This window comes from Cherax quadricarinatus, chromosome 2 (assembly GCF_038502225.1).
Source record: "Cherax quadricarinatus isolate ZL_2023a chromosome 2, ASM3850222v1, whole genome shotgun sequence".
Classification (NCBI taxonomy): Eukaryota; Metazoa; Arthropoda; class Malacostraca; order Decapoda; family Parastacidae; genus Cherax; species Cherax quadricarinatus.
Window position 1 is genome coordinate 84,165,356 of NC_091293.1, and position 12,386 is coordinate 84,177,741.

At 40.4% G+C, this 12,386-nt stretch overlaps 1 protein-coding gene across 1 annotated transcript in view; it reads left to right on the forward strand.

Moving 5' to 3' along the window:
• Nucleotides 1-12,386, forward strand: part of Nipped-B (Nipped-B cohesin loading factor) — a gene marked incomplete in the record, with an annotated part of 502,160 nt that overhangs the window by 411,367 nt on the left and 78,407 nt on the right. Inside the window, 2 exon segments of the mRNA XM_070089404.1 lie at nt 1,368-1,775; nt 2,014-2,160. Coding sequence (XP_069945505.1) covers nt 1,368-1,775; nt 2,014-2,160 — 555 coding nt within the window.

Sequence of the window (12,386 nt, forward strand, 5' to 3'; positions counted from 1 at the left end):
GATCCCTAGCTTTATTGACAGCTATATTACAGGTTAAGGATTCCTAACCTTATTGGCAAGCTAAGAGCTGTTACCTACATCAGCTCATTTGAAAGCATTTTCATTGTTATGAGACATACAAGTACGGAACAGGATGAAGTTGGAGCCATCTGTGGGCCAGCATTTTCATTTGATCAACTGACTTTATCTCGTTGACATCATTATGCTGTACGAATGTGTTCCATACTCGAGTCATCCTGGGTATGTATGATCTCAGATGGAGTGATGTTCTGGAGAAGGGTACAGCCAGAGTGAAGTTGCTGCTTTCTGCCCGTCTTGTGGCATAAAAGCTTGTTTCACGCTGTCCTCGAAGTGGATCCAAGTGTGGTATTTTGACAATATTGGCCTTGTACATAACAGTAAGGCCACCCACATCCCTCCTATGTTGAAGGCTCTGCTGAAATGACAGATCTATCCAGGATGGGTCCAGGCGAGAGATGAGACGTCTTGCTCTGTTCTCTACTCTGTCAAGCAGTCGCAGATGAGAGGGGGGGCAGGCAAACCAAGAAAGTGGAGCATACTCAAGGTGTGAGCATACTTGTGCCTCGTACAGGATCTTGCAATCCCTACTGTCAAGCAGATGCGAGATACGGCGAAGTGCTGTAAGCTTCCTGGCTGCCTTGTTTGCAAGATTTACAACATGGTTCTTCATGGTTAGTTTGGAGTCAAATTTCACCCCAAGGATATCAACTTCTTCTCCAGGTGCCAACATCCTCCCATTCATCCTTACTACTGCACCAGCATTACCATCATGGTGCCTAGAGACGATCATCATTTGCGTTTTCTCAGGTGCAAATGTTACTTGCCATCTATTTCCCCAAGCTGATATAGCTCTCAGCTGGTTATTGATGTAGCTTAGAGCAGCTGGCATTTCTTCTCTTGGATAAGTGAATGTCAGTGTACAGTCGTCTTTCTTTCTCCTTTCTCTTTCCTTTCTCTCTCCTCTCCTTTCTCTCTCTTCTTTCTCCTCTCCTTTCTCTGTCTGTCATCCACTCTCTTGAGCAGTCTCTCTCTTTTTTTTTTTTTCTTAGACTCCCCAGTTCTCATCCTCCCTTTGATTTTTCCTCCTCCTCCCACCTTCCCACTCTCTTTGCTCCACTTACGCCATTGCCATACACCTCTCTTTTTCCACCCCTCCCTCTTCCATTCCTTTCTCGTTTTCCTTTTTATTACTGTGTTATCTTTTACTTTCTCCTCTTCATTGTATCATTTTCAGAATTGAATTTATACTTTTTCAACTATATTTGATAATAAATTTAAATATTTCTTTTTAAGAGACCAGGTGAGTGGATATAGTAGGAATTACTGTAGTAATTGATGTTTTTCAGGTGCTGGAATGTGTAGTGGCTGGATGTGTTGTTGTTCGTCACTCAGCACTAAGAGTAATACAGCTGGTATTGGCCCAAGGTTTAGTTCACCCCGTCCAGCTTGTGCCATACCTGGTGTGTATGTCCACAGATTCAGAGGAAGCCATTGCTCATTCTGCAGACAAGCAGCTTCAGGATATTGAAAAGAAATATCCCGGCTTTATAGGAATGAAGGCCATGCAAGGCTTCCGGCTGTCATATAGATTACACTCGCTCATCCAGTCAGTGCCTCCTACACGAGGGTTCCGCATCAAGGATGGGGAACACCCGGGAGCCCTTAATGGTTTTTTATACTCTATCATGCGCTCCACCAAGCAACACAGAAGAGCAGTGGCATTCTCCTTGTTAAAACAGTTTGAAGAACAAGCAGTAAGTACCACTTATCTCAAGCTCTTTAATACTCTTCTACTATCTTAAAGATTAAAAAAAAATTGAGTAAATTAAGATGAAGAATTAAGTGATGGTAACTTCAGTGTGTATTGTAATTTCTTTTTAAAAGAAATGATTTTTCAAGTTGCAGGTATGTGGTGGGTTTGAAGAGGTCAGAGTGAAAGTTCAAATAGTTTTTAATGTGGTACTAATATGTAATGTTTGACGATGTTCACAGAGAACCAACTTACACGAGTTGCTGTTCATCACAGACAACCTGGCATACTTTCCTTACCAGGTGCTGGATGAACCACTCTTCATCATTCACCACATTGATATTATGATCTCCGTCACTGGCACCAACCTTCTCCAGGCTTTCAGAGAGGTAATATTTGGTTCCTTCAAATACAGGAATTAGTGATTTCTGCAAAGCAAAATACTAATTTGTTCATACATGTGTTTTGATGTAAGATTCTTTTAAGTGAGGCAGGTTTAGAGCCTTAGTCAATTCCAGTAATTTTATTTATCATGTGAGACGTACTATACCAAACGAACCTACTGTATATGCTAAAAGTGAATGCAGGTCGACCATCACTAATCCAGCATATAAACGTTCATTATCTGTTGTTTACTTAACTGTGTTGCCAAAAATAAAAATATGTAAATACAAAAATGTTGAGAAGTTGTGGCTTGGAGGCATCAAGAGAGCTGCTAGCTCTGTCTGTACCTCTCAGTAATATTGTCAGAAAGTTTAGTTTTCTATCTAACTTTTTAAAACATAACTGAATTGTCTCCTAGGTAGTAGGTTGGTAGACAGCAACCGCCCAGGGAGGTACTACCGTCCTGCCAAGTGAGTGTAAAACGAAAGCCTGTAATTGTTTTACATGATGGTAGGAATGCTGGTGTCCTTTTTTCTGTCTCATAAACATGCAAGATTTCAGGTACGTCTTGCTACTTCTACTTACACTTAGGTCACACTACACATACATGTACAAGCATAGCTATATACACACACCCCTCTGGGTTTTCTGCTATTTTCTTTCTAGTTCTTGTTCTTGTTTATTTCCTCTAATCTCCATGGGGAAGTGGAACAGAATTCTTCCTCCGTAAGCCATGCGCATTGTAAGAGACGACTAAAATGCCGGGAGCAAGGGGCTAGTAACCCCTTCTCCTGTATAAATTACTAAATTTAAAGAGAGAAACTTTTGTTTTTCTTTTTGGGCCACCCTGCCTTGGTGGGATATGGCTGGTTTGTTGAGAAAAAAAAAACTGAATGGTCTGTACAACTTAAATTTTGCATGTTTTGTGCATGAGGGCTAGTATCATGTTTGGTGAAACAGAGATTAAGGAATTGCCACACTCTTTGGCTGAAGTGTAGCCAATGTTAACAGGTGATTGACATATCCTCACCTTTCAAAATAGTATCACTATGCTGATAACACAAGTGACCATGGGTAGCAGCTAGCAGAAGATTTGCCCATATATCTTCACTCATTTTATTAAGCATCTAAATAAACATTACTTTGCCTTACCTAGCAAGGTGTGGAGAATTTCTAGACTAAGTGATGGATTTGGACAGTTAGCTATTTAGCCGAGTGTCATACTTGTGCCTCACTGAAGATACACATTGTGCCTCCTCTACACAACTTTGTTTTTGAAACACTTCTCATTTTTTATCATGTTCAAAAATTGTAGATATGCATCTGCAGTAGATACATGACCATAAAAGGTATGGAAATGTATAATTATGGTACAGTAATACCTCACATAATGTGGCAGTTAAGTTCCCGACATCATCACTATGTAAAATATCTCTAGGTAATACATATACATACGTGAAAAATTGGGCTAGGTACACAGCTCCTCTGGGAAAACCATGCAACCTTTTATAGGTGTTCATTTTTTAAGACCACCATATATCACTACCTAACACCATCTATCACCACCTGCCATCACTTACGACCAGTAATATTATATATTATAGCCTGGTCATGGACCAGACTGTGGGGGGCATTGACCCCTGAAACATCCTCCAGGTATACCTCTACAATCTACTAGCCCCACCATCTTTGACCACCTACCAGCACTAACACCATCTGTCACTACTAGCCCCACCACCTATGACCATTTCCTAGCACTAACACCATCTGTCACTATTAGCCGCACCACCTATGACCACCTCTCAGCACTAACACCATCTGTCACTACTATAACTACCTAACATCACTTTTCACGATCACTTACAGTAGTATTTCATATTGTGGATGCTGCCATCACCACAACCTTCCAGCACTATCACCACCAACCATTACCTTCGACCATCACCCAGAAGAAACTTGGTAAGAAAATGAGCATCACATCTGTCCAGAAAAATTGGGCATAATTTTCTAAGCTTAAAAAATTAGATAAAAAATCTTTCTTGATTTTGTACCTTAAATGCTGGTCTCCGATGTTTGTTGACATCACTGAACATTGAAGAGGTTTGTTGTTGCCTTACTGGGTCACAGGCTGAGGTGGATGGCTGTGGGTCACAGGATGCGGTGGATGGCTGTGGGTCACAGGATGAGGTGGATGGCTGTGGGTCACAGGATGAGGTGAATGCAGAGTTGCTGATTACTGGAGTCCTCAGGAAATGCCATGCTTACTGTTTCCTCTAGTTCTTTATTTTTTTTCTTTATTTTTTTTTTTTCAACAAGTCGGCCGTCTCCCACCGAGGCAGGGTGACCCAAAAAGAAAGAAAATCCCCAAAAAGAAAATGATTTCATCATTCAACACTTTCACCTCACTCACACATAATCACTGTTTTTGCAGAGGTGCCCAGAATACAACAGTTTAGAAGTCTTCTTTCTTTCAACACACCGGCCGCATCCCACCGAGGCGGGGTGGCCCAAAAGGAAAAACAAAAGTTTCTCCTTTCACATTTAGTAATATATATAGGAGAAGGGGTTACTAGCCCCTTGCTCCTGGCATTTTAGTCGCCTCTTACAACACGCATAGCTTATGGAGGAAGAATTCTGTTCCACTTCCCCATGGAGATAAGAGGAAATAAACAAGAACAAGAACTAGTAAGAAAATAGAAGAAAACCCAGAGGGGTGTGTATACATATGCTTGTACATGTATGTGTAGTGTAACCTAAGTGTAAGCAGAAGTAGCAAGACGTACCTGAAACCTTGCATGTTTATGAGACAGAAAAAACACCAGCAATCCTACCATCATGTAAAACAATTACAGGCTTTCATTTTACATTCACTTGGCAGGACGGTAGTACCTCCCCGGGCGGCTGCTGTCTACCAACCTACTACCTAGCCAGTTTAGAAGTATATACGTATAAAAATACACAATATATCCCTCCAAACTGCTAATATCCCAAACCCCTCCTTTAGAGTGCAGGCATTGTTCTTCCCATTTCCAGGACTCAAGTCTGGTTATGTAAAATAACCGGTTTACCTGAATCCCTTCACTAAATATTACCCTGCTCACACTCCAACAGCTCGTCAGGTCACAAATAACATTTGTCTCCATTCACTCCTATCTAACACGCTCACACACGCTTGCTGGAAGTCCAAACCCCTTGCTCACAACACCTCCTTTACCCCCCTCTCTCCAACCTTTTCGAGGACAACCCCTTCCCCGCCTTCCTTCCCCTACAGATTTATGCGCTCTCCATGTCATTCTACTTTGATCCATTCTCTGTAAATGACCAAACCACCTCAACGAACCCTCTTCAGCCCTCTGACTAATACTTTTATTAACTCCACACCTAATTTCCACACTCCGAATTTTCTGCATAATATTTACACCACACATTGCCCCCAGACAGGACATCTCCACTGCTTCCAACTGTCTCCTCGCTGCAGCATTTACAGCCCAAGCTTCACACCCACATAAGAGTGTTGGTACTACTATACTTTCATACATTCCCTTCTTTGCCTCCATAGATAACATTTTTTGCCTCCACATATACCTCAATGCACCAGTCACCTTTTTTCCTTCATCAATTTTATGATTAACCTCATCCTTCATAAATCCATCCGCTGACATGTCAACTCCCAAATATCTGAAAGCATTCACCTCTTCCATACTCCTCCTCCCCAATTTGATATCCAATTTTTCTTTATCTAAATCATTTGATACTGTCATCACCTTACTCTTCAATGTTCACTTTCAACTTTCTACCTTTACACACACTCCCAAATTCGTCCACTAACATTGGCAATTTTTCTTCAGAATCTCCAATAAGCACAGTGTCATCAGCAAAAAGTAGTTGTGTCACTTCCCATTTTGTATTTAATTCCCCATAATTTAATCCCACCCCTCTCCCGAACACCCTAGCCTTTACTTCTTTTACATCCCCATCTATAAATGCACCTACCATCCAACTTACGACCAAGTTCGGTTCCGAGAAACCGGTCGTAAGTTGAACTTTACTACTGAATATCAACAAAACATTTTTGTAATGACTTTATTTTATTGTTTTATTTTGGTATTTCATGTTTTACTTTACTTTTTATGTTGTTAGTACTGTATTTCATACTGTAAGGTTTAGGATAAACACTGTGTACAACACAAATAGTTGTTTATTTCCCAGAAATTTGGCATAAAAAACATGGTCGTAAGTCGAGTGGTCGTAAGTCGAGCAGGTCATAAGTCGAGCAGGTCGTAAGTCGGATGGTAGGTGTATAATAAACAACCACGGTGACATAACACATCCCTGTTTAAGACCTACTTTTACCAGAAGTAGTCTCCCTCTCTTCTACACACTCTAACCTGAGCCTCACTATGCTCATAAACACCCTTCACAGCATTTAGTAACTTACCACCTATTCCATATACTTGCAACGTCTTCCACATTGCTTCCCTATCCACTCTATCATATGCCTTTTCTAAATCCATAAATGCAATAAAAGCTTCCCTACATTTATCTAAATACTGCTCATATATATGCTTCAGTGTAAACACTTGATCTACACATCCCCTACCCACTCTAAAACATCCTTGCTCATCTGCAATTCTACATTCTGTCTTACCTCTGATTCTTTCAATAATAACCCTACCATACACTTTTCCTGGTATACTCAGTAAACTTATTCCTCTATAATTTTTAGAGTCTCTTTTCTCCCCCTTCCCTTTATATAGAGGGCCTATACACACACTCTGCCGATCCCTAGGTACCTTCCCCTCTTTCATACATTTATTAAATAAAAATACCAACCACTATGATAGAGTGGATAGAGGAGCAATGTGGCAGATGTTGCAAGTATATTGAATAGGTGGTAAGTTACTAAATGCTGTAAAGAGCTTTTATGAGGATAGTGAGGCTCAGGTTAGGGTGTGTAGAAGAGAGGGAGAATACTTCCCGGTAAAAGTAGGTCTTAGACAGGGATGTGTAATGTCACCATGGTTGTTTAATATATTTATAGATGGGGTTGTAAAAGAAGTAAATGCTAGGGTGTTCGGGAGAGGGGTGGGATTAAATTATGGGGAATCAAATTCAAAATGGGAATTGACACAGTTACTTTTTGCTGATGATACTGTGCTTATGGGAGATTCTAAAGAAAAATTGCAAAGGTTAGTGGATGAGTTTGAGAAGGTGTGTAAAGGTAGAAAGTTGAAAGTGAACATAGAAAAGAGTAAGGTGATGAGGGTATCAAATGATTTAGATAAAGAAAAATTGGATATCAAATTGGGGAGGAGGAGTATGGAAGAAGTGAATGTTTTCAGATACTTGGGAGTTGACGTGTCGGCGGATGGATTTATGAAGGATGAGGTTAATCATAGAATTGATGAGGGAAAAAAGGTGAGTGGTGCGTTGAGGTATATGTGGAGTCAAAAAACGTTATCTATGGAGACAAAGAAGGGAATGTATGTAAGTATAGTAGTACCAACAATCTTATATGGATGTGAAGCTTGGGTGGTAAATGCAGCAGCGAGGAGACGGTTGGAGGCAGTGGAGATGTCCTGTCTAAGGGCAATGTGTGGTGTAAATATTATGCAGAAAATTCGGAGTGTGGAAATTAGGAGAAGGTGTGGAGTTAATAAAAGCATTAGTCAGAGGGCAGAAGAGGGGTTGTTGAGGTGGTTTGGTCATTTAGAGAGAATGGATCAAAGTAGAATGACATGGAAAGCATATAAATCTATAGGGGAAGGAAAGAGGGGTAGGGGTCGTCCTCGAAAGGGTTGGAAAGAGGGGGTAAAGGAGGTTTTGTGGGCGAGGGGCTTGGACTTCCAGCAAGCGTGCATGAGCGTGTTAGATAGGAGTGAATGGAGACGAATGATACTTGGGACCTGACGATCTGTTGGAGTGTGAGCAGGGTAATATTTAGTGAAGGGATTCAGAGAAACCGGTTATTTTCATATAGTCGGACTTGAGTCCTGGAAATGGGAAGTACAATGCCTGCACTTTAAAGGAGGGGTTTGGGATATTGGCAGTTTGGCGGGATATGTTGTGTATCTTTATACGTATATGCTTCTAAGCTGTTGTATTCTGAGCACCTCTGCAAAAGCAGTGATAATGTGTGAGTGTGGTGAAAGTGTTGAATGATGATGAAAGTATTTTCTTTTTGGGGATTTTCTTTCTTTTTTGGGTCACCCTGCCTCGGTGGGAGACGACCGACTTGTTGAAAAAAAAAAAAAAAAAAACTAGTAGTAGTAGGTTGGTAGACAGCAACCACCCAGGGAGGTACTACCGTTCTGCCAAGTGAGTGTAAAACGAAAGCCTGTAATTGTTTTACATGATGGTAGGATTGCTGGTGTCTTTTGTCTGTCTCATAAATACGCAAGATTACAGGTACGTCTTGCTACTTCTACTTATACTTAGGTCATACTAAACATACATGTACACGTTTATTTATGTTGTTAGGTAAGACACCTATGCAACAGTTAGGTATCTTTATTTCGAAACATTTCGCCTACACAGTAGGCTTCTTCAGTCGAGTACAGAGTTGATAGAAGCAGAAGAGACTTGAAGACGATGTAATCAGTCCATCACCCTTAAAGTTTTGAGGTGGTCAGTCCCTCAGTCTGGAGAAGAGCATTGTTCCATAGTCTGACTATGGAACAATGCTCTTCTCCAGACTGAGGGACTGACCACCTCAAAACTTTAAGGGTGATGGACTGATTACATCGTCTTCAAGTCTCTTCTGCTTCTATCAACTCTGTACTCGACTGAAGAAGCCTACTGTGTAGGCGAAACGTTTCGAAATAAAGATACCTAACTGTTGCATATGTGTCTTACCTATCAACCTGTCGGTATTTTATACCATTTTAATGTTCACGTTTATTTATACTCACTCATCTCAGTTTTCTTTGATTTTATCTTAGTTCTTGTTCTAATTACTTTTCCTTTTATATCCATGGGGAAGTGGAATAAGAATCTTTCCTCCGTAAGCCATGCGTGTTGTAAAAGTCAACTAAAATGCCGGGAACAATGGGCTAGTAACCCCTTTTCCTGTAAAAATTACTAAAAAGAATAATAAGAAGAAAATTGTCAAAGTGGGAAGTTTTAATGTGCGTGGATGTTGTGCAAATGATGATAAATAAATGATTGTGGATGTTATGAATGAGAAGAAGCTGGATATCCTGGCTTTAAGTGAAACAAAGCTGAAGGGGGTGGGTGAGTTTCAGTGGAGAGGAATAAATGGGATTAGGTCAGGGGTTTCTAATAGAGTTAGAGCTAAAGGAGTAGCAATAATGTTGAAGGATAAGCTATGGCAGGAAAAGAGGGACTATAAATGTATTAATTCAAGGATTATGTGGAGTAAAATAAAGGTTGGATGTGAGAAGTGGGTTATAGTAAGCATTTATGCACCTGGGTAAGAGAAGTATAGAGGAGAGAGAGAGAGAGAGATTTTGGGAAATGTCAAGTAATTGCGTGGGGAGTTTTGAACCAAGTGTGAGAGTACTTGTGGTTGGGGATTTTAATGCTAAAGTGGGAAAAAATGTTGTGGAGGGAGTAGTAAGTAAATTTGGGATGCCAGGGGTAAATGAAAATAGGGAGCCTTTAATTGAGCTATGCGTAGAAAGAGGTTTGGTAATAAGTAATACATATTTTATGAAAAAGAGGATAAATAAATATACAAGGTATGATGTAGCACCTAATGAAAGTAGTTTGTTAGATTATGTATTGGTGGATAAATGGTTGATGGGTAAGCTCCAGGATGTACACGTTTATAGAGGGGCAACTGATATATCGGATCATTATCTAGTTGTAGCTACAGTTAGAGTAAGAGGTAGATGGGATAAGAGTAAAATGGCAACAACAAGTAAGAGGGAGGTGAAAGTGTATAGACTAAGGGAGGAGGACGTTCGAGTGAAATATAAGCAACTATTGGCAGAAAGGTGGGCTGGTGCAGGTATGAGTAGTGGGGGGGTTGAAGAGGGTTGGAATAGTTTTAAAAATGCAGTATTAGAATGTGGGGCAGAAGTTTGTGGTTATAGGAGGGTGGGTGCAGGAGGAAAGAGGAGTGATTGGTGGAATGATGAAGTAAAGGGTGTGATAAAAGAGAAAAAGATAGCTTTTGAGAGGTTTTTACAAAGCAGAAGTGTTATAAGAAGAGTAGAGTATATGGAGAGTAAAAGAAAGGTGAAGAGAGTGGTGAGAGAGTGCAAAAGGAGAGCGGATGATAGAGTGGGAGAGGTACTGCCAAGGAATTTTAATGAAAATAAGAAAAAATTTTGGAGTGAGTTAAACAAGTTAAGAAAGCCTATGGAACAAATGGATTTATCAGTTAAAAACAGAGAAGGGGAGTTAGTAGATGGGGAGATGGAGGTTTTGGGTAGAGGGCGAGAATATTTTGAGGAACTTTTAAATGTCAACGAAGAAAGGGAGGCGGTAATTTCATGCACTGGCCAGGGAGGTATACCATCTTTTAGGAGTAAAGAAGAGCAGGATGTGAGTGTGGGGGAGGTGTGTGAGGCATTACGTAGAATGAAAGGGAGTAAAGCAGCTGGAATTGACGGGATCATGACAGAAATGTTAAAAGCAGGGGGGAACATAGTGTTGGAGTGGTTGGTATTTTTGTTTAATAAATGTATGAAAAGGGGGAAGTTACCTAGGAATTGGCGGAGAGCGTGTATAGTCCCTTTATATAAAGGGAAGAGGGACAAAATAGATTTTAAAAATTGTAGAGAAATAAGTTTACTGAGTATACCAGGAAAAGTGTAGGTACGGTTATTATTGAAAGAATTAGAGGTAAAACGGAATGTAGAATTTCAGATGAGCAATGAGGTTTTAGAGTGAGGATGTGTAGATCAAGTGTTTACATTGAAGCATATATGTGAGCAGTATTTAGATAAAGGTAGGGAAGTTTTTATTGCATTTATGGATTTAGAAAAGGCACATGATAGAGTGGATAGGGAAGCAATGTGGCAGATGTTGCAAGTACTATGTGGAATAGGTGGTAAGTTACTAAATGCTGTAGAGAGTTTTCATGAGGATAGTGAGGCTCAGGTTAGGGTGTGTAGAAGAGAGGGAGACTACTTCCCGGTAAAAGTAGGTCTTAGACAGGGATGTGTAATGTCACCATGGTTGTTTAATACATTTATAGATGGGGTTGTAAAAGAAGTAAATGCTAGGGTGTTCGGGAGAGGGATGGGATTAAATTAAGGGGAATTAAATACAAAATGGGGAGTGGCACAGTTACTTTTTGCTGATGATACTGTGCTTATGGGAGATCCTGAAGAAAAATTGCAAAGGTTAGTGGACGAATTTGGGAGTGTGTGTAAAGGTAGAAAGTTGAAAGTGAACATAGAAAAGAGTAAGGTGATGAGAGTATCAAATGATTTAGATAAAGAAAAATTGGATATCAAATTGGGGAGGAGTATGTAAGAAGTGAATGTTTTCAGATATTTGGGAGTTGATGTGTCAGTGGATGGATTTATGAAGGATGAGGTTAATCATAGAATTGATGAAGGAAAAAAGGTGAGTGGTGCATTGAGGTATATGTTAAGGCAAAAAATGTAATCTATGGAGGCAAAGAAGGGAATGTATGAAAGTATAGTAGTACCAACACTCTTATATGGGTGTGAAGCTTGGGTTGTAAATGCTGCAGCGAGGAGGTGGTTGGAGGCAGTGCAAATGTCCTGTCTAAGGGCAATGTGTGGTGTAAATATTATGCAGAAAATTCGGAGTGTGGAAGTTAGGAGAAGGTGTGGAGTTAATAAAAGTATTAGTCAGAGGGCTGAAGAGGGTTGAGGTGGTTTGGTCATTTAGAGAGAATGGATCAAAGTAGAATGACATGGAGAGCGTATAAATCTGTAGGGAAAGGAAGACTGGGTAGGGGTCGTCCTCGAAAGGGTTGGAGGAAAGGGGTAAAGGAGGTGTTGTGGACGAGGGGTTTGGACTTCCAGCAAGCGTACCTGAGCGTGTTAGATATGAGTGAATGGAGACAAATGGTATTTGGGACCTGATGAGCTGTTGGAGTGTGAGCAGGGTAATATTTAGTGAAGGGATTCAGAGAAACCGGTTATTTTTATATAACCGGACTTGAGTCCTGGAAATGGGAAGTACAGTGCCTGCACCTTAAAGGAGGGGTTTTTGATATTCGCAGCTTAGAGGGGTATATTGTGTATTTTTATATGTATATATGTACTTCTAAACTGTTGTATTCTGG